We start from the raw sequence: 27,597 nt of genomic DNA, 5'->3' as shown, positions 1-27,597 counted from the left end.
TCCCATGGTTGCAATGATCCTCGCGTTGCCAATGTGTCGTCCCATCGGACCATAGCAAGTGTGATATGCGGTTTCTGCCGTTGCCCTATGGTTCTCCTCGCAGCTACATCGATCTGTATGTTGTCGCGGCGTCGCCCCTTCGAACCGTAGTGCCGTGGCCCGCGTTCCACCGCCGCCCCGAGGCCGTCCACTCAAGCCGTCCCTGTGGTTGCACCAACCCTCGCGCTGCCGCTGCGTCACCCCGTCGGGCCGTAGCGAGCGTGACACGCGGTCCCTGCCGCCACCCTGAGGTCTTCCTTGCCGTCGTCCCATCCGCGCGCCGCCACTACGCCGCCTCTTCAGGTCGTAGTGCCGCTGCACGTGGTCCACTTTGTCGTTCACGCGCGTCGACTCCTGTGTGGTATGCGTCGTGCCGTCTTCCTAGGCGCGTGAATGCCACCATCTGCGCCGGCCTTCGTCATGTTGTCGTGTTCTTCCTCGCCTACTATGAGCACTGCCGCCGCGGTCCCGGCCTCCTCCTCGGGCCGCCGTCGCCACCGCTTTCCTTCCCGGTCCTCGGCGACGCTCTTCCTCTCGGTCCACGACGACTACCTCGACACTGGCCACCCCAACTCGACATCGACCATGGCGTCCCTCGCACGACTACACCATCCTACGCTCTTGACTACCTCGACACCGACATAAAGGGCTATCGCCTTGCTTGAGCAACCTCATCGGCTTTCACTCCAGCCACAACTTCCGCGATGCGTCGACCGTTACAATTGTTGGGGGATGTCCGTCGGCTTGCCTTAGGATTCTTCTTCAATCTCACCGTCTGCGTCACTACCATTTTGACTGCGGGGGAATGTTGAGTATCATGACTATTAGGAAGTATAGGATTTTATCCCTTGCGCCCACAAGGCTCAGGCAATAAACAATCGATTCCACCAAGCCCTCTCTGTCCCTTCTAACAATCCCTTCTAACAGTTCTCATGGCTTCTTCATGCCACTATATTTTATGTGTGATGCACCATGTATGTAAACATTACAAATCTGAAAAATCATTTAGGCAGAAGAATGGAACAGTAGGAATTAAGTGGAATTACAATGCTGGAAGCCCTGGAGCTAGGCTTTGCCGATTCAGGCCTCAATCAAGGCTGGCAGTCAAGGTTACAAGCTTAGGCATTATGTTACCTCCTAAGGCGAGCCATGAAAGTCAACAAGTGCTAATACATGGAAGTTATAACAGATTGGTTCAACATATTTTCATTGAGATTATCATACCCTCCTTACCCTTCTGCTTGTTAGATGATCCCATACGGACTACAGAGCACCTAGACTACCTAATAAACTGATTCTAGGTCTCACCGCAGATGGCCTGATGGCTCAACAGCAGTTCTAAAGAGAAGAATGTGGACCTTGTCAACAGAGAAGTATAAGGAACCTCCCAATGTGTGAGTAACATAGGAGCCAAAGCTTGTCCCAACAATGCAGTGCCAAGCAGGGTCGTATGACATGTCAAATTCCTGCAGTAAGCAAATATTTACCAATCAAAATAGTGCTTAAGGCTGCACAAAACGGTGCAGCTAAACATATGAAGACTGCTTTGTGACACGTCCAGAGTTCCAGACATATCAGACAAATGAAAGAAATGGCCAAGTGAGAACAAAATAAACAAGGGAAATTATATTAAGAAAGTGGGGAATATCAACTTCATGCAACATATGTCAAAAATAAATATTGCTAGCTACCATATCCAGCCAACTTATGTTGTTCTACACAGGTTTGAACATTTTAAAGCTCTTCACAAAAACAACTATAGAGTAGCATTTCTAGTACGAGGGCTAAAAGGTACTAGTTCTTCCAGTTTTGGGAACAAATCCCAGTCTCACTTCCTTCAGCCTGTTCCGTTCAAATAGTAGTTATATACTCCCTCCGTTCCAAAATAGATGACTCAACTTTATACTAACTTTGGTATAAAGCTGGGTCATCTATTTTAGAACGGAGGGAGTAGTTTGAATTGACTTTTTGCTACTAGCTTCCAATCACCTTTCGCCTCTTCTCTTACAGATCACCTCTTCTACTAGAACGGAGTGAGGCGCCCGGTATCCTACATGCTCTCTGTCTGTCACCAGCAGCATTACAAGGCCAGGACAACACAACAATGGGTTACCACCTGACTACGTTTGCACTGGTGTTCCTTGTGCTGCATACCAGATAGCCACTTTGGTGCGTTTTTTCTAGTCAACACAACACTGATAAAACTAGGCAAACAGAAGACTTAGACTTAAACCAGAAACACCCATATACTCAATCCATGCCTCCTAACTTTGTTGCAAGTCTAACCAACTGGCAACTGAACCAACATGTGTAGCACTAATCTCATACATTTAAATTGTGGAACATACAACTCAAAAGAAAAGGTGGAACATAAGCAACAACACGTCGGAGCATCTCCCATAGATCCGTATCACTAAAAAAATTTTGGCGGAACCCATATAATCTGCCCAACATCCCCTACATATAGGGGGAAATGACCCTTCCCGTAAACCTTCCCATAAAAGTGTGACGTCAGCATGACTTTGTTAGGTTGATCTCTCCACCAAGTGGGCTCAACGGCCCATCGGGCCCTGATCTATTCGCGCCCTGATCGTGGGCGCCCAACCGTTCTATGGTTGGTGGGCCCCTGTGACCTGCGATATATAAAGAGGTCGGGGCCGGGGCGCACGGTACGAGGTTCACCGCGCCGCCACACTCCCCACCGATATCCCCTTCCGATCTAGGGCAATCGCAGTGCTCACGGGAAGCACCACTGCCACCTCTCCATCTCGATCTCTCTGCTACCACCGGCCTCTACTTCACCATGGCCAGCTCTGGATCGAGCTCATCTGCATCTAAGGAAGGTAGGTTACCGGAAAGATCTGGCCTACACGATCCTAGTGGGTCTATCAATGGTATCAGGCCATCTTGGCAACATGATTTTCTGTAAAAAGATAAAACAGAGAAAGAAAAAGAAATCCCTCCCCCCCCCAAAGAACCCTAGATGGGCAAAGAAATCTCAAAGAAAAGTGCGCCGCCACTCTGGCCGCGCCTGTTCCTCTCGATCCGGATGGGCATCGGTATGCCGAGCCATCCGGAAGAAGAACCACCGGAGCTAGCAATAGCTCGCCGGAAAAGAAAGGAAAAAGACAAAAAAAGGAGGGGGGCACCGCGGCCAAACCGCTCGACGGCGGCGCGCTCACTGCAAGCCGAACGCACAACCGGCGAGGGGGATGGCAACGGCGCATGCTTCGCCGTCTGCTCCGATGCTGCATCAGTCGCAAGGAGTGCAGAGAAAGGCTCGGCCCGCGTCCCTTTCTAGAACAGAGAGGTGGTTGGCGGGAGATAAAACGAAAGGGGACCCACGCGGCCTGCTCGGTGCGGCGGCTAGACGCCGTCGCCGGCGGCCGGTGAGGTTTTCTCCCCGCTGTTGGGCATGGCCATGAGAGTAGAGGAGGAACTCGCATCGTAGTCTCCCTCTGCAACAAAAAAGAGAAAGGAAAGGGAAGGGAAAGGCATGGCAGCCGATGCCGACGACCAGGGCCGGCGGCCGGGCCGGCGTTAGTCGCCCCGACGGGGAGAGAGGGCGGACAGATCGAAGAGAATGGCTAGGGTTTTCGATCCGGACAAAGTGGCGTGGTGGTTTTGTTTTGGCGAGGATTGCGGGTGGACCGTCAGATCTTCACGAACAGCCAGATTGAAACCCTAGCGCCACAGATGGGCTACTGGGCCGAAAGAGGAGGCTTGCGGGCGCTGCCGCGCGAGCTGGGCCGAGGCCTCAGCTACGGGCGGCCCAGGCCGAGTTTAGGCCAGCAGGTAAGGATGGCAATTTTATCCATGGACATGGATACCCATGGATATCTAACCCGAATGGATAGGATCTGGATATGCTTTTGCGCCCATGGGCAGCGCCCAAACCCGACCCGATTACTCGTGGATAGGGCATGTACATAATCTTGTGCCCATGGATATATCCAAACCCAACCCGATCGTCTGACTTAACAAGCAATATTCTACAACCCCTACCCCATAGTCACATGTCCCACTATAATTTTATCCTTTATCTAAAACATCCAAAATAAATTACACAATCCCCATCGTAACATACTCCAACGCACCTTCTCATCCTATTATCTACACTGATTAAATGAGTTGTCATTGAGAATCGTTGCCATCTCCATGAGTTACTCCTCTCATAGCCCTAGAGGTGGCCACCGCTGCCAGCTTCTACCCCCACGTAAGGTGGATATCCAATGGGTATGGATATCCATCAGATTTGGACATGGTCACAATTTTTTGCCCATGGATTTTTTCATGGATGGGATGGGACTGCTGTCGGATTTCGGGTTCCGGCAGACCCTTGGGGTTCGAACACTAGGGTGCGCGCGGAGATTTCGCCTCCTGCCTGCCTGCACTCCTCCGCCTTGCTAGGATCTAACTAAGGAAAGAACAACACAAGAGACACAGGATTTATACTGGTTCGGGCCACCGTTGTGGTGTAATACCCTACTCCAGTGTGTGATGGACAATACAAGGAAGAACAGCCTCGCGAGGTTCTGTTCTTGGCTGGGGCGATGAACTGTTGGGAGGAGCTCAGTCACCTTTCTCTCTCTCTCTCTCTACCGGATCTTCTCTATCCTTCGATCCCCCGGCCAGCTCTCTTGGCTCTGTGGGTGGCCGGTCCTATTTAATGAGGCCCTGGTCCTCTTCCCAAATATCGAGCGGGAAGGGAGCCAAAATGGCAGGCTAATTTGAAGGGGGACAGCTAGCATCAACTATCCTGACAAAAGTAGTCTTCGCCTGCGCAAAGCTCTGGTGATGACGCCGTCTTGGGCTCGACGGTGACCTCCGTCTTGTAGTCCTCCTGGTCTTGGTCTCGTTGCACCGAAACGGCAACCTTTGCCCGATGCCTCGGTACTCCGCGGCTGCGCTTGCCCCCTTTGCACCAAAGAGGAAGGGAGGACACTGCGCGGGCTGGCACCCGCCTGGCGCCCCCGGTCGTCATGGCTTGCGTCATGGGCACCTCATGAGGTACCCCGCCTTGATCTCTCCGCCTCCTCGTGAGCCAGCCTGACGAGGCCGCGCCTGAGGAAGCTCCGCGTCGTTCGCCCTGCGAGGCTTGGCCCCTCGCGAGGGTCTTGGGTTGGTGTTGGTGAAGATGGGCCGCGCTGGGCCCCCCTTTGAGCCACGCCGCAGGCCGCAGGCAGGCAAGTCTGGGGACCCCCGTTCCCAGAACGACGACAGTAGCCCCCGAGCCCAAGGCGTGCCCGGACTTGGCCGTGCAGGGAGGCGGAAGGGCAAGAGCGAAGTGCCGCGGGCCCTATCTGCCTGCGGCCTTGGGCGCCGCCTGGCGGTTGGTTCGACGTGGGCGTCTCCACTTCCCCATGGCGCCTCGTCAACTACACGGATTAGACAAGTCCCTGCATGCAAAGTGGGTCATGATTACCTGCAATCGTGGAGGTCGGCGGTTGGCCTTCGCCGGCCATAAGTACGAAACAGCGCGCGCCCTTCCAGTCCATCCCTCCTTGCTTCTCCTTCTTCCCGATCCTTGCTCCTTCTTGCTGCGATGGCTCCGATCCGCCGGTTCTCGACGGCAGAGAAGGAAAGGCTCCCCGAGGGGAACCAGACCCACTCCCGCCGAAGAAACGGCTCGCCCCCCGTGGCCCGGATGAGGGGGCCCTTCAGGTGGTGCCGACGCCTTGGTGCGAGCGGGTGCCGCCGGGGTTCCCGCTGCCATTGTACGCCCACGTCGAGGGCCCCGAAGGAGCTGATGCTCACCGCCATGGGCGGCGCCGACGGGTCACGAAGGTGTGGGTTGTCCCCCTTGGGGTCCACACCGAGGGCTCCTCCCGAGAGTTCGTGCTCCACGTTGCCATTCCTCTTCAGTCTTGGATCCGCCTTCCTCCCTTCTTCGCCTCCGTCGTCCCGCAGGGGGAGCCCCTGGTGCTCTGGCTGCAGCACGCCGGCTGCAGCACCCTCGCGACCGAGGCAGAGGTCGCGGTCGTTGCCCCGGGCGAGGTCTTCATGACTCGGGGCTGGAGAGAGATCGCCCAGGTTTGCAGGGTAAGGACCGTCTTCGCTGTCCACTTGGATTACAACGGTGCGGCGGTGATGCTCTTCAAGGTCTTCGATGAGAGCGGGCGCCGGCTGGAGTGCTGCCCCAGGGAAGGTGGCCAGGACCCTGCCGCGACGAGGACTGGGCCCGCCAACCGCTCCCTTGGCGGCTCCTCAGGCGGTGGAGGCGTCGGAGGCTCCACGACTCCGGCGAGCTCTTCGCAACTCCGGAGACGAGCGACGATAGCTATGAGCCCCCGAGCCGGCGCCGCTCGGAGCAGGGCGGGCTCTTCAGGCCGCCGCCGACTCTGATCTGGGCACGGTCACACCCAGACGCACGCCGCCCGTGCCCAGCCCCCTCGCGCGGCACTCTCGACGGGAGGCGTTACGATGAGGCTAGACACTGAGCTCTGGGCTCCCTGAGGTTGGTGCGGCCCGGGGGCCACCCTCAGTTGTTTATCACCAGCGCGGAGCATAGCGCGCTACCGTATGTGTATGTTCATAGCCGCTCCTCGGCAGTGTCGTCCGCCAGCACGGAGCATGGTGCTTCCACTGGTACGTGGGAGGGGGCCCCCTCTGGGAGGAGCCTCCGGGGCATGTACAGCCCCGCCCTGACACGTGGCTTGCATGGTAGGGCCTGGCGAGGTGTATCTGGGCACCCGTGAGCCAGCGCGGGACTCACGGTGCCCTACCTCTAGGCGGGTTGCGCCTGGCACTGGGCCTTTTCTTGTGATGTGTCCCTGCAAATTGGTTAGATGTCGGCACTCTACGTCCTCAGGTCCCGGCCCTCGAGCTGGTCTCAGCCGTCGCTGGTATGCCAGGTCGCGATGCCATGGACAAGGCCACAGGGTGAGGGCAGGAGAGCCAGTAAGAGCCCTGAGTCGCGATGCTCAGGTACCCCCCCCCCCCTTTAACTTGCAAGTGGTCGGCATGGAGAAGAAGAGGTGCCGTGGACCGGCATCTAATAATCAAGCATGGTGGGTCTAATCGCATAATCAGAAATAAACGCAAATGGGATACATGCCGCTGGGCCTGGCCCGAGCGGCTTGGGGATCATGCAGCCCGAGGGGCGCCCCCAACAAGGTAAGCTAACAACATGGAATAAAAAAGGGATACACGCCGCAGGAACGGATCCACGCAGCCTGGGAATAATGCAGCCCTGGGGGGGCGCTCCCAGCTGGAAATAAAACTCGAAAGATGTCACCTGATAATGTTGAGGATGAAGAAGCGTTGGTGTAGAAGGATCGGTGGGCTGCGGGAGCCGATTCTCACGAGCCCCCAGGCCCAGGGGCCTCGGGAGGCTCCGGAGGCGCTGGCGGCTCCTCATGGGCCATCTCCATCCCTGCCAGGGCTGCGGAACGCCCTGCCTCTCATGCCTCCGTGATGCCCCTCGTGAGGCGCCGATACGTGTCAGCCGCGTTCGGCAAGCCGTAAGGCATGCGAACGTAGCTGTGGGGTGGGCCTCCACAGCGCCCCACTCGCGAGGGCCAGAGGCGCTCCAGAGCGGCAACTTAGTTGAGCCCTGGTATGTCGATGCAGACGCGCAGCCCACCATCCTCGCCTGGATGGGGAGCCACTGCTGGTAGGCGGCGGCCGCCTTTCATGACTCTTGACTCCTGTAGCTCCTGAATGGCCTTGCTGACGAACTCCCGAGGGTCTGGGTTTCCTTGCCTTGCTCCTTCTTGAGGGAAACGTGCTTCGAAACACGCCTGCATGTGGTGCCCAAGCGCCTCCCTCGTGACCCTAGCTAGGTCGGTGGCCCTCCAGGGGAGAGCCCCCGAGCCCTGCCTGAGGAGGGCGCCGGGCGCGCTTTCCTATGCGATATAAGGAGGTTCCCCCTGGGTAGGCGCGGGCCCATAGGGGCCTGCCTCCTGAGTGGTCAGGCCGGACGATGTCTTCTTCTTCTTAGGGGCGGTCTCGGGAGGCCTCCTGCTTCCACGATCCGGGTCTTCCAGTGACGCGGCCTGAAAGGCTCGTTCCAGGGAACACACCGCGTCCTTCTCTTCACATGGCACCATGATGACTCTGCCACTTCCTGGCATTTTGAGGACGTTGTAGCCATGGTGAGTTACGGCCATGAACCTGGCCAGCGCTGGGTACCCAAGGATGGCGTTGTAGGATGGCGTTGTACGGCAGGCGAATGTGAGCGACGTCAAAGTCGATAAGCTCGGTCCTGTCGGATTTCGGGTTCCGACAGACCCTTGAGGTTCGAACACTGGGGTGCGCACGGAGACTTCGCCTCCTACCTAACTGCACCCCTCCACCTTGCTAGGATCTAAACTATGGAAAGAACAACACAAGAGACACAGGGTTTATACTGGTTCGGGCCACCGTTGTGGTGTAATACCCTACTCCAGTGTGTGGTGTGCTGGATTGCCTCTTGGGCTGATGATGATGAACAATACAAGGAAGAACATCCTCGCGAGGGTCTGTTCTTGGCTGGGGAGATGAACTGCTGGGAGGAGCTCAGTCACCTTCCTCTCTCTCTCTCTACCGGATCTTCTCTATCCTTCGATCCCCCAGCCAGCTCTCTTGGCTCTGGGGGTGGCCGGTCCTATTTATAGAGGCCCTGGTCCTCTTCCCAAATATTGAGCGGGAAGGGAGCCAACAATGGTGGGCTAATTTGAAGGGGGACAGCTAGCATCAACTGTCCTGACAAAAGTAGTCTTTGCCTGCGCAAAGCTCTGGTGATGACGCCGTCTTGGGCTCCACAGTGACCTCCATCTTCTAGTCCTCCTCGTCTTGGTCTCGTTGCACCGAAACGGCAACCTTTGCCCGATGCCTCAGTACTCCACGGCTGCGCTTGCCCCCTTTGCACCAAAGAGGAAGGGAGGACACTGCGCGGCTGGCACCCGCCTGGCGCCCCCGGTCGTCATGGCTTGCGTCATGGGCACCTCGGGAGGTACCCCGCCTTGATCTCTCTGCCTCCTCGTGAGCCAGCCTAACGAGGTCGCGCCTGAGGAAGCTCTGTGTCATCCGCCCTGTGAGTCTTGGCCCCTCGCGAGGGTCTTGGGTTTGTGTTGGTGAAGATGGGCCGCGCTGGGCCCCCCTTTGAGCCACGCCGCAGGCCGCAGGCAGGCAAGTCTGGGGACCCCCGTTCCCAGAATGCTGACAGTAGCCCCCGAGCCCAAGGCGTGCCCGGACTTGGCCGTGCAGGGAGGCGGAAGGGCAGGAGCGAAGCGCCGCGGGCCCTATCTACCTGCGGCCTTGGGCGCCGCGTGGCGGTTGGTTGGACGTGGGCGTCTCCACTTCCCCATGGCGCCTTGTCAACTACACGGATTGGACAAGTCCCTGCATGCAAAGTGGGTCATGATTACCTGCAATCGTGGAGGTCGGCAGTTGGCCTTCGCCGGCCATAAATACGGAACAGCGCGCGCCCTTCCAGTGCATCCCTCCTTGCTTCTCCTTCTTCCCGATCCTTGCTCCTTCTTGCTGCGATGGCTCCGATCCGCTGGTTCTTCTCGACAGAGAAGGGAAAGGCTCCTCGAGGGGAACCAGACCCACTCCCGCCGAAGAAACGGCTCGCCCCCCGTGGCCCGGATGAGGGGGCCCTTCAGGTGGTGTCGAGGCCTTGGTGCGAGCGGGTGCCGCCGGGGTTCCCGCTGCCATTGTACGCCCACGTCGAGGGCCCCGAAGGAGCTGATGCTGACCGCCAGGGGTGGCGCCGATGGGTCATGAAGGTGTGGGTTGTCCCCTTTGGGGTCCACACCGAGGGCTCCTCCCGAGAGTTCGTGCTCCACATCGCCATTCCTCTTCAGTCTTGGATCCGCCTTCCTCCCTTCTTCGCCTCCATCGTCCCGCAGGGGGAGCCCCTGGAGCTCTGGCTGCAGCACCCTCGCGACCGAGGCAGAGGTCGCGGTCGTTGCCCCGGGCGAGGTCTTCATGACTCGGGGCCGGAGAGAGATCGCCCGGGTTTGCAGGGTAAGGGCCGTCTTCGCTGTCCACTTGGATTACAACGGTGCTGCGGTGATGCTCTACAAGGTCTTCGATGCGAGCGGGCGCCGGCTGGAGTGCTGCCCCGGGGAAGGTGGCCAGGACCCTGCCGCGACGAGGACTGGGCCCGCCAACCGCTCCCTTGGCGGCTCCTCAGGCGGTGGAGGCGTCGGAGGCTCCAGCGACTCCGGCGAGCTCTTCGCAACTCCGGAGACGAGCGACGACAGCTACGAACCCCCGAGCTGGCGCCGCTCGGAGCAGGGCGGGCTCGTCAGGCCACCGCCGACTCTGATCTGGATGGGGTTGGCGTCGGTGCTTGACGGCCCACTGTTGATGATGGCGTCTTTTGCAGGGTCGCGCGTAGTTTGTGTCCCTTTAGGATCTGTTCCCTGCGAGGAATCAAAAACGCGCCCCGTGGGGGCTTGTAAGGTGCCTGTGATCCTGTTTGTTAATATAACCCTTGTCATAGAATTGCGCGAGTTGCTCATTCCGTCTTAGCTTAGTCCTCCCTTTCGAGCCTCACGAGGGCTTGGTGCTCTACGCCGACAGGTCCCAGTCCCAAGGCGGCTTCAGCCGTCGCTGGTATGCCAGGTCGCGATCCCATGGTCAAGGCCACGACGTGAGCGACCCGGAGTCCGGTAAGAGCCCCTGAGTCGCGACGCTCAGGAGGTCCTCTTTGGCGCTCAAGCAGCCGTCGTTTGGTGAGAAAGGAGAGCGGCGTTGCTAACACTGGATAGCATTAGGTGCGGGGATGGTGCCACGGCAGCTGGCGCTTCTGAGTGATGACTTATCTCGAGGATCAGGGGCCGCTCTCTGGTGTGTCGCCGGGTCCGTGCATCGGCAGGCGCGAGGTTGCTCGGCGAGGTCCTCGCGTGTCTCTCCCCTCTCGCCTTTGCTCCCCTTTCTGGTTCACGCTCTTGAAGATGTCGCCCTTGGCCTTGGCCCCGCGGCCGGGGCCGAGGCGCGTGTCCTGTCTTCTGCAGCAATGACGCGGTTCCTCACCCACATCTACCTTCGCGATCCCGGTGTCGACCTCGACAGCCTACTGGAGCCAGTGAGCGGCGAGCGTGCCGCTGCCACTGCCGAGGCCGTGAAGGGTCGCGCAGAGGCCCAGTTGGGGAAGTTCCGGGCCTTCAGCACCAAGCCGAAGCAAGGCGCTGCCGACCCCACCGCTCCGTGAGGCGTACTCAATCTGCGCCGCTCCATCGCCGACAAGTGACTCCGTCGCGGCTCCTGTCCTGTCTTTAATTCCTGCACATGTATCATGCCTCGGGGAGGCATTAAACTTGCGTTTGGCATTGAGATAATAGTGTGGACTGTAATATTTTCTTTTGAACTTCTTGAAATTTGTGCCTTTCCTTCCTACTTGCTTATGTTCTACGCCGGCAGAGCCCGGCCCCGCGCATGCCTCACCCAGCGTTGGTCCCGACCGGAAACCAGGACGGGGCCAAGGAGTGAGGGGCCACGTGACAAGTTAGGCTCCTGAGTCACGATGCTCAGGAGTCCCCCTTGGCGCACGAACAGCAAGTAGGGAGGTGTGATGCGGGTGGATCTACCGTTCTACGTCTGCAGAGCCCGGCCGCGCGCGTACCTCACCCAGCATTGGTCCCGACCGGAAACCAGGACGGGGCCACGGAGTGAGGGGCTACATGACCAGTTAGGCTCCTGAGTCGCGATGCTCAGGAGTCCCCCTTGACGCACGAACAGCAAGTAGGGAGGCGTGATGCGGGTGGATCTACTGTTCTACGTCTGCAGAGCCCGGCCGCGCGCGTACCTCACCCAGCGTTGGTCCCGACCGGAAACCAGGACGGGGCCATGGAGTGAGGGGCTACGTGACCAGTTAGGCTCCTGAGTCGCGATGCTCAGGAGTCCCCCTTGACGCTCAAACGGCCTTCGTACCTTGGCTCCGCTCGGGGAGAGACGCGCGACGAACTAGACCTGGGGGGACCTGGCTGGGCGGCGTGCGTCTGGGTGTGACCCAGGCGCAGCCCCCATTCCTAGCCCCCTCACGCGGCACTCCCGAGGGGAGGCGTTACGATGAGGCTAGACACTGAGCTCTGGGCTCCCTAAGGTTGGTGCGGCCCGGGGGCCACCCTCAGTTGTTTATCACCAGCGCGGAGCATAGCGCTACCGTATGTGTACGGGCATAGCCGCTCCTTGGCAGTGTCGTCAGCCAGCGCGGAGCATGGTGCTTCCACTGGTACGTGGGAGGGGGCCCCCCTCCGGGAGGAGCCCCCGGGGCGTGTACAGCCCCGCCCTGACACGTGGCTGGCACGGTAGGGCCAGGCAAGGTGTATCTGGGCACCCGTGAGCCAGCGCGGGACTCACTGGGCCCTACCTCTAGGCGGGTTGCGCCTGGCACTGGGCCTTATCTTGTGATGTGTCCCTGCAAATTGGTTAGATGTTGGCACTCTACGTCCTCGGGTCCCGGCCCTCGAGCTGTTCTCAGCCGTCGCTGGTATGCCAGGTCGCAATGCCATGAACAAGGCCAGAGGGTGAGGGCTGGAGAGCCAGTAAGAGCCCTGAGTCGCGATGCCCAGGTACCCCCCTTTAACGTGCAAGTGGTCGGCATGGAGAAGAAGAGGTTTCGTGGACCGGCATCAAATAATCAAGCATGGTGGGTCTAACGCATAATCGGAAATAAACGCAAATGGGATACATGCCGCTGGGCCTGGCACGAGCGGCTTGGGGATCATGCAGCCCGAGGGGCGCCCCCAACAAGGTAAGCTAAAAATATGGAATAAAAAGGGATACATGCCCGACGGACCCACGCGGCCTGGGAATAATGCAGCCCTGGGGGCGGGGCGCTCCTAGCTGGAAACAAAACTCGAAAGATGTCACCTGATAATGTTGAGGACGAAGGAGCGTTGGTGTAGCAGGCTCGGTGGGCTGCGGGAGCCGATCCTCACGAGCCCCTAGGCCGAGGGGCCTCGAGAGGCTCCGGAGGCGCTGGCGGCTCCTCACGGGCCATCTCCATCCCTGCCAGGGCTGTGGAACGCCCTGCCTCTCATGCCTCCGTGATGCCCCTCATGAGGCGCTGGTACATGTCAGCCGCGTTCGGCAACCCGTAAGGCATGCGAACATAGCTGTGGGGTGGGCCTCCGCAGCGCCCCACTCACGAGGGCCAGAGGCGCTCCAGAGAGGCGACTCGGTTGAGCCCTGGTATGTGGATGCAGAAGCGCAGCCCACCATCCTCGCCTGGATGGGGAGCCACTGCTGGTAGGCGGCGGCCGCCTTTCATGACTCTTGACTCCTATAGCTCCTGAATGGCCTTGCTGACGAACTCCTGAGGGTCTGGGTCTCCTTGCCTTGCTCCTTCTTGAGGGAAACGTGCTTCGAAACACGCCTCCATGTGGTGCCCAAGCGCCTCCCTCGTGACCCTAGCTAGGTCGGTGGCCCTCCAGGGGAGAGCCCCCGAGCCCCGCCTGAGGAGGGTGCCGGGCGCGCTTTCCTATGCGATGGAAGGAGGTTCCGCCTGTGCAGGCGCGGGCCCAGAGGGGCCTGCCTCCTAAGTGGTCGGGCCGGACGATGTCTTCTTCTTCTTAGGGGCGGTCTTGGGAGGCCTCCTGCTTCCACGATCCGGGTCTTCCAGTGACGCGGCCTGAAAGGCTCGTTCTAGGGAACACACCGCGTCCTTCTCTTCCCATGGCACCGTGATGACTCCGCCGCTTCCTGGCATCTTGAGGACGTTGTAGCCGTGGCGAGTTACGGCCATGAACTTGGCCAGCGCTGGGTACCCAAGGATGGCGTTGTACGGCAGGCGAATGTGAGCGACGTTGAAGTCGATGAGCTTGGTGCGGTAGTTTTCGCGTGCCCCGAAGGTGACAGGGAGGCGGACCTGCCCAATCGGGACCGTGGAGCCGTAGGTGATACCGGAGAAAGGCTTGGTTGGCTGAAGCTGGCTGTAGGGCACTTGGAGGTTGTTGAATGTCTCTACGGACAGGACGTTGAGCCCTGCCCCGCCATCGATGAGGGTCTTGGTGACCACCATGTTGCTGATGATTGGGGAACAAAGCATCGGGAGAACTCCGGCTGTAGCCGCACACTTGAGCTAATCTGCTGAGCTGAACGTGATGGCGCACGCCGACCACCTGAGAGGGCGCGTGGCTTCGAGCCTGGGGAGGACTGCGTTCACTTCGCGGGCGAACTGCTCGAAGATGCGCTGAGAGGCTGGGGCTTGTGCCCCGCCTAGTATGCAGGCGATCGCGCGCGACTCCTGGAAGCCCCCAGCCCCTTCGTCCTAGTGGCGGTCCTCATTTCTCCTTGGCTGTGGCGGCAGCGGTGGGAGGCCTGCGTTGCCTTGCGGGCGATCCTCATGAGGCTGATCCCTCCAGTCTCCGTCGCGAGGCTGATCTCTCCAACCTCCCTCGCAAGGCGGGTCTTGCCAGCGATCCTCGCGAGGTTGATCGCGCCACCCTTGGCGCGGGCCACGGTCTTCCCAGCGTCTTGCGTTCCTACACAAGCTGAGCAAAATCAGAGGCATAATTTGTTCCATACAAAAGGAGTTGTGAAGGAACATTCTGTTCATGTCATAGATGGAGGGAGCTGCAATAACTTGGCTAGCATGCATATGGTGGAGAAGCTATCTCTCACCACAAGACCACATCCACATCCTTACTACATCCAATGGTTCAACAACAGCGGCAAGGTTAAGGTAACACATACGTTCGTGTGCATTTTAGTATCTCTACATATGTTGATTATGTTGATTGTGATGTGGTACCTATGCAAGCATGTTCCTTATTACTTGGTAGACCATGTCAATTTGATAAAAATTCTGTACACCATGGTAGAAACAATCAGTATACTCTTGTTCATAAGGATACAAATATTACTTTGCTTCCTATGACTCCTGATTTCATTTTGAAAGATGATATTAATAGAGCTAAGAAAGCAAAACAGGAGAAAAATAAAAGTGAAAATCAGATTGTGGCAATAGAATTTGAGCAACAAATGCAGCCTAATAATAAACCATCTAGTGTTACTTCTGAAATTAAATTGAAAAGTGCATGTTTACTTGCCACCAAATCTGATATTGATGATTTAGATTTTAACAAATCTGTTTGCTATGCTTTTCTGTGCAAGGAGGCATTATTTTCATTCAAGGACGTGCCTTCCTCTTTGCCTCCTGCTATCACTAAAATTTTGCAGGAGTTCACTGACGTCTTTCCACAAGACGTGCCACCGGGATTACCACCTATTCGAGGGATTGAGCATCAAATTGACTTAATTCCCAGTGCATCATTACCCAACCATGCACCATACCGTACCAATCCAAAGGAGACGAAGGAGATTATGCGTCAAGTACAAGAACTGCTCGACAAAGGTTATATACGCGAATCCCTTAGTCCTTGTGCTGTTCCTATCATTTTAGTGCCGAAAAAGGATGGTATGTCACGTATGTGCATTGATTGTAGAGGCATTAATAATATTACTATTCGTTATCGTCATCCTATTCCTAGGCTAAATGATATGCTTGATGAATTGAGTGGCTCTACAATATTCTCCAAAGTTGATTTGCGTAGTGGATACCATCAAATTCGTATGAAATTGGGAGATGAATGGAAAACAACATTTAAAACTAAGTTTGGATTATATGAGTGGTTAGTTATGCCTTTTGGGTTAACTAATGCACCTAGTACTTTCATGAGGTTAATGAATGAAGTTTTACGTGCTTTCATTGGACGATTTGTGGTAGTTTACTTTGATGACATATTGATTTATAGCAAATGTTTGGAGGAACATTTGGAACATTTACGTGCTATTTTTATTGCTCTACGTGATGCACGTTTGTTTGGTAACCTTGGAAAGTGCACCTTTTGCACCGATCAAGTATCTTTTCTTGGCTATATTGTTACTCCCCAGGGAATTCAAGTTGATAAAGACAAGATTGAAGCTATTGAGAGTTGGCCGCAGCCCAAAACGGTCACACAAGTGAGGAGTTTCCTTGGCCTCACTGGTTTCTATAGGTGCTTTGTGAGAGATTTCAGCACCATTGCTGCACCTCTCAACGAGCTTACAAAGAAGGATGTATCTTTTGTTTGGGGTACCGCACAGGAAGAAGCCTTCACGGTATTGAAAGATAAGTTGACACATGCTCCTTTACTCCAACTTCCTGATTTTAATAAGAATTTTGAGCCTGAATGTGATGCTAGTGGAATTGGATTATGAGGTGTGTTATTACAAGATGGCAAAACTGTTGCATACTTTTCTGAAAAATTGAGTGGGCCTAGTCTGAGCTATTCTACTTATGACAAAGAATTATATGCTCTTGTTCGGACCTTAGAAACATGGCAACATTATTTATGGCCCAAGGAATTTGTTATACATTCTGCTCATGAATCTTTGAAACACATTAAAAGTCAAGCAAAACTGAACTGTAGACATGCTAAATGGGTTGAATTCATTGAGACTTCCCCTTATGTCATTAAACACAAGAAGGGTAAAGAAAATGTTATTGCTGATGCATTGTCTCGTCATTATACTATGCTTTCACAACTTGACTTTAAAATATTTGGTTTGGAGACCATTAAAGATCAATATGTGCATGATGCTGAATTTAAAGATGTATTGCAGAATTGTAAGGAAGGGAGAACTTGGAACAAGTTCGTTCTTAACGATGGATTTGTGTTTCGTGCTAACAAGGTATGCATTCCAGCTAGCTCCGTTCGTCTTTTCTTGTTGCAGGAGGCGCATGGAGGAGGATTAATGGGACACTTTGGCGTCAAGAAGACGGAGGATATACTTGCTACACATTTCTTTTGGCCAAAGATGAGACAGGATGTTGAGCGTTTTGTTTCTCGCTGCACTACATGTCAAAAAGCTAAGTGATCACGACTCAATCCTCATGGTTTATATATGCCTTTGCCTGTACCTAGTGTTCCTTGGGAGGATATATCTATGGACTTTGTTTTAGGTTTACCTCAAACAAAGAAGGGGAGGGATAGCATATTTGTTGTCGTGGATAGGTTCTCGAAAATGGCACACTTTATACCATGTCATAAAAGCGATGATGCTGTTAATGTTGCAGATTTGTTCTTTCGTGAAATTATTCGCTTGCATGGTGTGCCAAATACTATTGTTTCAGATCGTGATACTAAATTTCTTAGCCACTTTTGGAGATGTTTATGGGCTAAGTTGGGGACTAAGCTGCTTTTTAGTACGACTTGTCACCCTCAAACTGATGGACAAACTGAAGTAGTCAATAGAACATTGTCTACTATGCTTAGGGCTGTTTTGAAGAATAACAAGAAAATGTGGGAAGAATGCTTGCCTCATATTGAATTTGCTTACAATCGTTCATTGCATTCTAATACTAAGATGTGCCCTTTTGAAATTGTGTATGGTTTCCTACCTCGTGCACCTATTGATTTAATGCATATAAACTTGAGCTGCCTGCAGATTTTGGGGTTAGTCCCACTCTTAACATTGCAGATTTGAAGCCTTATTTGGGTGAGGACGATGAACTTTTGTCGAGGACGACTTCATTTCAAGAAGGGGAGGATGATGAGGACATCAATACCATTGTTACACCCACAGCCCTTGCTGCTATACATACTAGACCAATTACTAGAGCTCGCGCACGCCAATTGAATTATCAGGTACTTTCGTTTCTTGGTAATGATTCTAATGTTCATGAGAATATGATGCTGCCTAAATTGGATACATTTGTTTTGCTTACAAATGAAGGGCCTAGCTTTGACAAGAAAGATGAACCTTGGAGCAAGATTAAGCATGGAGATGATGGCATGCGCAAGGGAATCAAGAACGGAGTTACAAGTGATGATTTCAAGACTTTGAAGCCACTATAAGGAGTGCATGAAGCCTTGGACGAAATATACAAGATGCCACTTCATAAATTTCGTCCAGAGGCTATTTTAGGTGCCGCGTCACCTTATTATTGGGCCAGGCCCATGTATTTTCGAAATACTTAAGTATAGGCTATTTTTAGAGTCCGTATGTGTAGGGAAACAAGAGTTAGGGTTGGTTTCGGACCCCTCCTCCAAGGGCCACGAAATCCCCCCTCTTCCTCCATATATATACATCCCTTAGGGCGTCGTTTACACTTTGGGTTTTGTTTAGATTAAAAGTTCACCATAGCTGCAACTTCACGTACTTGGTTTGTGTCCAACGACCAGACCAAGACGTCACAGAACCCCACCTTGATCAATAAAGCTTTCATCTTATATTCGCAATATCCAGATTGACATCTCAGTTTCTTGCTTGTTCTTCGTTTGCTCGTAGGAAACAAGCCCTCGTGGTCAGGTTGATCGTGCTCCGGCGTGGTCAATAACCCCTTACAATTGGTTTAGCGGTTGCTAAGGCGCGACGTCCTCGCACGCTCGTAGTCGGATCATCAAAGTTGACTTCCTCTAAAACGATAGCCACCATCTCATCGAAAGACGGGACACCTTTGCCTCTATCAAAAACATTGAGGATAATTGCATTTATGCAAAGTTCAAAAATGGGAAATATATTTCCTAATCTTGTATGTGGATGATATGTTGCTTGCTAGTAGTGATGTTAGTCTACTACAAGAAACAAAGAAATACTTATCCTCAAATTTTGACATAACAGACCTTGGTGAAGCATCATATGTTTTGGGCATAGAAATTCAATGAGATAGGAACAATGGAGTCTTAGGACTATCGCAGAAAGCATATTTAGAAAAGGTTCTTAAAAAGTATAATATGCATGCGAGTAAAGCCACACCTGCTCCTATAGTCAAGGGTGATAGTTTTGGGAAATTCCAATGTCCCAAGAACCAGTACGAGATCGATCAAATGAAAGCAGTACCATATGCTTCGGCAGTTGGCAGCTTACAGTATGCACAAGTGTGCACTCGCCCTGACTTAGCTTTTATCACCGGGGTACTCGATAGATATCAAGAGAATCCAGGCATGAAGCACTAGAAGATGGTAAATAAAGCATTGCGTTATGCGCAAGGCACGAAGGACTACATGCTAATATACAGGAGAACTGATTCCCTAGAGATAAAAGGGTATTCAGACGCAGATTTTGCGGGGGACAGAGATGATAGAAAATCCACGTCAGGATACGTCTTCACTCTCGCTGGGGGAGCTATTTCGTGGAAAAGCTCCAAACAGTCGATAATTGCATCATCCACGATGTATGCAGAATTCATAGCATGCTTCGAAGCCACGGGGCAGGCGATATGGCTAAAGAAGTTTGTACCCAACTTGAAAGTGGTAGATTGTATTCACAAACCACTAAAGATGTACTGTGACAACCAACCCGCAGTATTTTACGCTCACAACAACAAGTCGAGTAATGCTGCCAAAACAATAGAGATAAGGTATTATGTTGTGAAAGATAAAATCCAGGATCAAACTATAAGTCTCGAGCATATAAGAACAAAGGATATGCTTGCGGATCCGCTAACGAAAGGCTTACCACCCAATGTGTTCAAGGAACACATAGCCGACATGGGTTTAAGGGAAAGCCTTATGATTCCTGGATAGGCCCAAAAGGAACAGAATTTGCTTCTGATCATAACGTATGTTGTAGCTGTATGATTCTATGTACCAATATGTGATAAAACAAATAAACTAGAAAGTATAAGGTTAAAAGTAAAAGTTGAGATCAAGGGGGAGAATGTTAGGTTGATCTCTCCACCGAGTGGGCTCAACGGCCCATCGGGCCCTGATCTATTCGCGCCCTGATCGGGGGCGCCCAACCGTTCTATGGTTGGTGGGCCCTTGTGACCTGTGATATACAAAGTGGTGGGGGCCGGGGCGCACGGTACGAGGTTCACCGTGCCGCCAGACTCCCCACCGATATCCCCTTACGATCTAGGGCAATCGCTGTGCTCACGGGAAGCACCACTGCCACCTCTCCATCTCGATCTCTCTGCTACCACCGGCCTCTACTTCACCATGGTTGGCTCTGGATCGAGCTCATCCGCACCTAAGGAAGGTAGGTTACCGGAAAGATCCGGCCTACACGATCCTAGTGGGTCTATCAGACTTCACCCATGACCACCATCTGCTGCTGCCACGCCACCTCCAAAATGCACTTTTACTAGGAGTTCTTTTAAGGGAACTGTTGGAGATGCACTACGTTTCTAGGTTCCTAAGAGCATCTCTAGCAAATCCGGCAAAAGCTTGCCGACGTTTTATTGGCCCGAACAGATCCGCTAGACGAAGCCCAGCCTGTAAATTTTTTACAGGCGGCCCGCAAATCCATTCCTCTGATGCTATATGTACGGGGCCGACCGAGCTTTAGGGTTAGCAAACCCTATACCCTCGGTCGCAATCCGCCCGCCCCGTCACTAGCCCTCCCCAACTCCGGTGACAAATCCCGCCGCATCTCCTCCGTTTTTTCTTCTCCTCCATGGCCGGTGGTGCTGGCGGGCGTGGTGGCCATGGTGGGTCACCTCCGCGCAAGCTCATGCTGCATGACGCGGAGGCTGGCAGCTCTAGCCGGCCTGCCGTTGAACCATGGCACTCGAAGCAAGCTCACCACTACGGCCGGCTCACCTCTTGGACCAGCTTCTACGAGCTCCATGACCAACTCTTCCCGCATTTGCAGAAGTGTCGGGAGGCCGATGCGGAGATCCTCGCCGTGGAGAAAGCTTTGGCAGCCAAAGAAGAAGGTGTCACCGACCGTCTCGCCGCCAAGGAGGAGCACGACCTCCCCATCGCGCTCCGCAAGTCCACCGCCAAGATCTACCTCGGTGTCGATGAGTGACCGTCGACATTTTGTAATTTGTAGCGTGAAGTTTGTACCTATGTATGCATTATGGTTGTGAAGAACTATTTTCTAGCGTGAACATGTTTCTAAATATGCAGTGCGAGATTTACGGGATCAGTTCTGCTGGGGCATTCACGTTCGCGCAAAATTGTTTTTGTGGCAAGCCTCAAACGATTTTGCAGTATCGGATTTTAGCGGATCTGCTAGAGATGTTCTAAATCTGAATCACTTGCATATCTACTACCACTGCATGACTGCATTTTCTCTGCACCAGGTCCACAACACCAAACGATTTCAACAATGTGCTCGCGGCACAAGTGCACAAGCATTTATCCCTAGCTACCAAAGAGCAGTAACCGGTTGAAGTTTTTATCACGAGATGGATGATGTACCTTCTTGAGCGCGAGGGCTAGACGCTTGCCGTCGGCCCGCGGTGTTGTAGAGACAGCATCGTAGGCGAGCCAGATCGCGCGCCGCTACAGCACCACCGGCATGTTGGCCGCCCGGACCCGCACCGAGACCTTCCTCTCCTCCTTCCCCATTGCGTCGCCCTCTTTCACTTCCTTCTCCTCCACCACCACCTTGGCCTCCACGAGGTTCTGGCTCTTAGGGCCCGGCTCCCGCTCCAGTTTCCTGGTCTTCGGGTGAGTGGTAGAAGGAGGAAGGGCGGGAGCGGCGTTGAGCTTGATCTTGGTGCGGCGGATGAGCGAACGCTCCCACTCCAGATTCGTCTCCGGCTCCGGGTCAGAAGTAGGAGGTGGCGGGGCGGGCACGACATTGAGCTTGGTGCGGCGGATGAGCGAGCTGAGGTAGTGGCTGTGGCGCTCGAGCTCTTCGGATGCCGGATCCATAACGGCGGCGGCGGGGGAGGGGAAAACTCACCTGCGTTAGTAGTGGCCGCAGCGGCGGGCGAGCATGGCCGCTTTCGGTGGTGGTTGTGGTCAAAGCACGGAGCACAGTGCTGCGCTGGCTTTGCGTCATTTGTTTGGGCTCGGGAGGCGAGGATGGGACTTACGACTAGGCTTCCTTCGCCCTTTTTTCCCGTCTCTACTTTGAGGCGGTGAGGGCATCAAAGCTCGATGGTGCTGGCGGGCGTGGTGGCCATGGTAGGTCGCCTCCGTGCAAGCTCACGCTGCATGATGCGGAGGCTGGCAGCTCTAGCCGGCCTACCGTTGAACCATGGCACTCGAAGCAAGCGCACCACTACGGCCGGCTCACCTCTTGGGCCGGCTTCTACGAGCTCCATGACTAACTCTTCCCGCATTTGCAGAAGTGTCGGGAGGCCGATGCGGAGATCGTCGCCGCGGAGAAAGCTTTGGCAGCCGAAGAAGAAGGTGTCACCGACCGTCTCGCCGCCAAGGAGGAGCACGACCTCCCCAACGCGCTCCGCAAGTCCACCGCCAAGATCTACCTCGGTGTCGACGAGTGACCGTCGACATTTTGTAATTTGTAGAGTGAAGTTTGTACCTATGTATGCACTATGGTTGTGATGAACTATTTTCTAGCGTGAAGATGTTTCTAAATATGAAGTACGAGATTTACGGGATCATATCTGCTGGGGACTTCATGTTTGCGCAAAATTGTTTTTGTGGCAAGCCTAAAACGATTTTGCAGTACCGGATTTTAGCGAATCTGCTAGAGATCTTCTAAATCTGAATCACTTGCATATCTACTACCACTGGATGACTGCATTTTCTCTGCACCAGGTCCACAACACCAAACGATTTCAACAATGTGCTCGCGGCACAAGTGCACAAGCATTTATCCCTAGCTACCAAAGAGCAGTAACCGGTTGAAGTTTTTATCACGAGATGGATGGTGTACCTTCTTGAGCGCGAGGGCTAGACGCTTGCCGTCGGCCCGCAGTGCTGTAGAGACATCATCGTAGGCGAGCCGGATCGCGCGCCGCTGTAGCACCACCGGCATGTCGGCCGCCCGGACCCGCACCGAGACCTTCCTCTCCTCCTTCCCCTTTCCGTCACCCTCTTTCACTTCCTTCTCCTCCACCACCACCTTGGCCTCCACGAGGTTCTGGCTCTTACGTCCCAGCTCCCGCTCCAGTTTCCTGGTCTCCGGGTGAGTGGTAGAAGGAGGGAGGGCGGGAGCGGCGTTGAGCTTGAGCTTGGTGCGGCGGATGGGTGAGCGCTCCCACTCCAGCTTCGTCTCTGGCTCCGGGTGAGAAGTAGGAGGTGGCCGGGCGGGCGCGACATTGAGCTTGGTGCGGCGGATGAGCGAGCTGAGGTAGTGGCCGTGGCGCTTGAGCTCCTCGGATGCCGGATCCATAACGACGGCGGCAGGGGAGGGGAAAACTCACCTGCGTCAGTAGTGGCCGCAGCGGCCGGCGAGCATTGCCGCATTCGGTGGTGGTTGTGGTCAAAGCACGGAGCACAGTGCTGCGCTGGCTTTGCGTCATTTGCTTGAGCTCGGGACGTGGGGATGGGACTTACGACTAGGCGTCCTTCGCCCTTTTTTCCCGTCTCTACTTTGAGGCAGTGAGGGCATCTCCAGCCCTTCGCCCCCCCCACAACCACCCACACCACAATGCTACACATACAGGTTTTTACAGGATTGATTTTACGCGGCGGTTTTTGATTGGGCGTTAGTTGGGGAGGGGCCCCACCCCATGAAAATCGGGGGGGGGGGGGGCTATGTTTATGAAGTTTGGAAGGAGCCTGTAAACTCCTGTAAAGCCCTGTAGATGTAGCATTTTTGTCGCCCCCCAAAGGCGGTTATAGGTGAAAAATAGTGTTTTTTAAAGGCCTGCCGGCAATAATATTGACGTGAGAAGAATTGATTCCCAGCCACGTCCGCATTGATATGGGTCAAAAATATTTATTTAAAAAAATTTCAAATTTGACAATATTCACTAAATTTGGACAAAATATAGGCGATTTCATTGATATTAGGGGAAATATACATGCACGAATCTGACCTGCATATTTTCTTTCGCGGAAGGGACCAATCCGCATACACGGACGCGCGAAAGAGGGTCATATAAAGTTATCTTATATATGTTCGTTAGTAAAGGGTAATTTAAAATTTAAATAAAGTCTGATCACACTAACGCCAGATCTCATTCCCAATCAGAATATAAGAGCAAGTATACTTAGTTTTTATATATCCGATCACAAAAAATATCTGTCCGACAGTCCATACAATAAAATATGTCCTGCCGGACAGGCAATCCGAGCCTCTGCATGGGCAGCCTCCTCCTCCTTCTCCTTGTCTGTCACCTTAAACTCATATTTCTGCCCCAGCAACATTTTGTAGAGCGCGGCTTGCATGATCATTCTAGCATCGGCATCCAAAGACTCCCGATTCAAGGACAACATCTTGGTGTCCTTCGCATGGGAAGCAATCTTTACCTTCTTTTTTTCGAGAATCGTCTTCTTCTCTTTGAGCATGGCCCTATTCTCTTCAAGAATGGTCTCCTTCTCTTCGAGCTTAAGCTTCCTCTGTCGGGTGGTAGGTGCGACATATGCCAACGGTTGGCTTATCATTGTGGGAGCCAGTAAGACGTCGCCGGTGCCTGGAAGCGGGATGAGGCGAAGACATGCACGCCGGCGAATCTTACCCAGCTTCAGGGCTCTCCGTGGAGATAAAACCCCTACTGCTGCTCTACGGGGTCTCCGCATGATCACTAGATGAACAAGTAGCTACACGATGCTCCTTGAGCTGTTTGGCGAGAGGAGGAAGAAGGGCTCTGCCGTTCTCTTCTCCTCCCTATGTGGTGTTTAGAACTAGCAGGGATTAATCCTTTGCATGGGTGTCCCGGGGGGTTTATATATGCCTACCCCCCGGGGGTACAATGGTAATCCGGCTGGACGTGGTGCCCGGCCGTCTGTGTCTATACTCGCTAGCTTCCGCGCCGACTGCTGGGGCCCGCCGACTGGTGGGTCCCGCCGGCTGCCGGCTCCTGGGTCAACAAGCAGGCCCCGCTGCCCAGGGCCTTGTCGGTGGCTGGTTACTGTTACTCAATCTTGGTGACGAGGGCTTCGCCGAGGTAAGCGTGGCTACAGTGCCATCGTCTGGCGGGTGATCGCTGTAGCCTCACCGCGTCTTATCTCCTTAATGGGGCGTCCCCTTCGAGGGGGCGACAAGCCGGCTGGACAGAGCCGGCTCCATGTTGGGCCGACTAGGGGAGGCCAGGCCGCCTTCAGGTGTCTCTCTGCCCGAAGGGGCCCACCGCCCGTGGGCCACTCTGGTAGCCCGTCATGGATGACATCAGGGTCGTCCTGGCAACAGTGCTGCGCCGGACGGGTCATGGCCACCCGTACGGCGCACTGTGCCAGGTGTGCTCCAGGATTCGGGGGTGGCCAGCCTTACTGTAGCCACGCCCCGTCACATCGCCGTTATGTGGGTGCAGACTTCGAGGGTACGATCTCGACCGCTTTATGGGAGCCGGCTTCTTGGAGTCGGCCTTCTTGCAGCCGGCTCCTTGGAGCCGGCCCTCCCGCGGCTTTCTACATGAGGGATGGAGTCGGGCCGCCTTCCGATAGTCGGCCTGGGAGACAGCCGGCCAGGGGAAGGCGGTCCCATGCCTTGGATTCTTGAGGGCCGGATCGGCTCGTAATTTTTTCTAAAAGGCCAGCAGGAGCCGGCTAGGCTACCCATGGTCATTTACTCTGACAGTAGTCCCCGAAGCTGATCGAGCTTCGAGGCTGACAAAGGGACGAGAAGCTTGGTCAGCTTTCTATCCTGAGAGGCCAGCTTTGCTTGTGTGTGCCGTCTTCGGAGAGCTCCGCTTCTCATAGGCAGGAACACGGTCGACCCACGAGCTGACCGCAGGCCATCCCGCGGGCCACGTGGCAAGGAAACCCTGTCAGTACACACGCGCGACGGGACGCCGCCGCAGGCCCGGGCCCGCCACTCCCAGGCCTCGGCCCGAGTGTGGAACTTCTGCGGCCCTCGCAGACCGCTCGCCTTCCCGCGGCGATTTTATTACGCCATTAGGGCGCAATAATCGCGGGACGTGGGGAGTGTGCGCAGTTGATCCCCACGTTCCCCCACGCCATGCCTCCTCGGCTCTGCCGCGCTGGTCTATAAGTAGGGGGAGGAGGGGGAGAGACAGAGGTTCGCACGCTCTCCCTCGCTCCGCCCCTCCTCGTCTTCCTTCTTCTTCTTCTTCCCGCCGCCGCAGCCACCCACCACTGCGCCGTTCCGCATGCACACATTAATCATGGCAAAAATGACAAAAGTGCATTTGCTGAAACAGATCTAAAACTATCATCACATAGCCCTCTTCCAACAGCATTTCGGGCATCAAGATGAGCTCAAATGGAAATGATGCAATGAGATGAAATGATGTACTCGTCGAGACGAACATTTTGATATGCTATACGCACGAATCGGAGCAACGGTGATGAAGTTATGATGCGATGAAAAGTGCATAAAATTACTAGGACTTAGTGAAATATACCCTCACGAGAAAGTCAACCCAGGACGGAACGGTGTGGGACGGAGGGATCCAGGATGGAGGGGCGGCGTTTGGATCGGTGAGGTGGTGGATCTGATCCATCCCGGTTCAGATCTGGCCGAACAGACTCCAGCGAAGAGGGAGGCGAGGTTCGGTGATGTAGCAGCGGGGCGGCGCCGGAGGGTGGCGCGGTGGAGCGACGAGCACCCGTGGCGGAGAGGAAGAGGCGGGAGGCGGCCGTTGCCGGAGATGGAGGCGCGGCTCCGACGAGCTCTGGCGCGGGCAGTGGAGGAGCGGAGAGCTGGGCGGCGTTGCTGGACGAACAGGCGGCGGCGCGGGGCGAAGCGGGCGGCGGCGCTGGGCCAAGCGGGCGACTGAGGGAGGAAGAGCGGCGAGCTCCGGCCGCCGGAGTTGGTCGCCGGCGACGGCACGAAGACGGCGCGAAGATTCGGCGAGGTTGCGGGCTCCCTCGGGCCCGACGTAGGTCCGATCTGGGCTTCTCGGGCCCGGCGGCGAAGTGGACGCGGGTGGACACGTGGCAGCTCCGGATACGCCAGGGCGGTGGCTGGACATGTCCGGGCGCGGTGGGAATTTCGTCCGGCGGTGCGAGGAGGACGAAGTTAGGGTTTCGTCCACGGATTTTGGAGGGGATCACATATTTATAGGTAGAGGGAGCTAGGGGAGTCCAAATTAGGTGCGGTTCTCGGCCACACGATCGTGATCGAACGACCGAGATGATGGAGGAGGTTTAGGTGGGTTTTGGGCCACTTTGGAGAGGTGTTGTGCTGCAACACACACGAGGCCTTTTCGGTCCCTCGGTTAACCGTTGGAGTATCAAACGAAGTCCAAATGGCACGAAACTTGACAGGAGGTCTACCGGTAGTAAACCAAGGCCGCATGAAAAGTATCGGTCCAATCCGAAAACGTTTAACACCCTCACACAAAAAGAGGTAGAAAGGGACACCGGGTGACATGTAAGCAAATGAAATGCACATGATGCCATGATATGAAACGCATGACACGCAAGCAAAGACAAGGAAACAACAGCGAGTAACTGGAGGACACCTGGCACATCTAGAATGGCACCGGAGGGACAACGGAGGAGAAAGAGAAGAGGTAAAACGAATTTGCTTCTTTGACAAACGAGTGAAACCAAAGAACCATGCGAGGTTGAACAAATTGAAAGAAACAAAGCAACGGCGATGAACGAAGTTGGAAAACACTCCATTAGAAAAGAGGAAGAAGGATCATTACTAGAACCTTGAGGGTTGAAAGACATAAGACAAAGGTTACAATGGACAAGAAGTAGATGCAAGCACCTCGGTTGACACGAGATGTACAAGGAATGATAAAGATCAATTACGGCAACACTCCGGATGGAAAAGAGATGCAAGACTTGATAAGTTGAAAATAACTTGAGCAAATGGAACAGCACTCCGGTTAAATGGATAGGCATGAAAAGA

The 27,597-nt window shown here is 54.7% G+C and overlaps 1 protein-coding gene and 1 pseudogene across 1 annotated transcript; both read right to left on the bottom strand.

The window, feature by feature from the left end:
- Nucleotides 1-1,343: 1,343 nt before the first annotated feature.
- LOC147965105 (uncharacterized) lies at nt 1,344-21,578 on the bottom strand (annotated as a pseudogene).
- A 775-nt stretch (nt 21,579-22,353) lies between these two features.
- On the bottom strand, nt 22,354-23,010 carry LOC125516707 (uncharacterized). Its single transcript, XM_087530290.1, has 2 exons — nt 22,494-23,010; nt 22,354-22,415 (listed from the first exon to the last, which is right to left on the bottom strand). The coding sequence occupies exons 1-2, from the start codon at nt 22,999-23,001 to the stop codon at nt 22,354-22,356; spliced, it is 570 nt and encodes a 189-aa protein (XP_087386416.1). The 5' UTR covers nt 23,002-23,010.
- Between the last annotated feature and the right edge of the window lie 4,587 nt (nt 23,011-27,597).

This window comes from Triticum urartu, chromosome 6A (assembly GCF_056163025.1).
Source record: "Triticum urartu cultivar PI428250 chromosome 6A, HENAU_Tu73, whole genome shotgun sequence".
NCBI classification, from domain to species: domain Eukaryota; kingdom Viridiplantae; phylum Streptophyta; class Magnoliopsida; order Poales; family Poaceae; genus Triticum; species Triticum urartu.
Note: the sequence above shows the minus strand (reverse complement) of the source record. Positions and strands in the feature narration are given on the sequence as shown.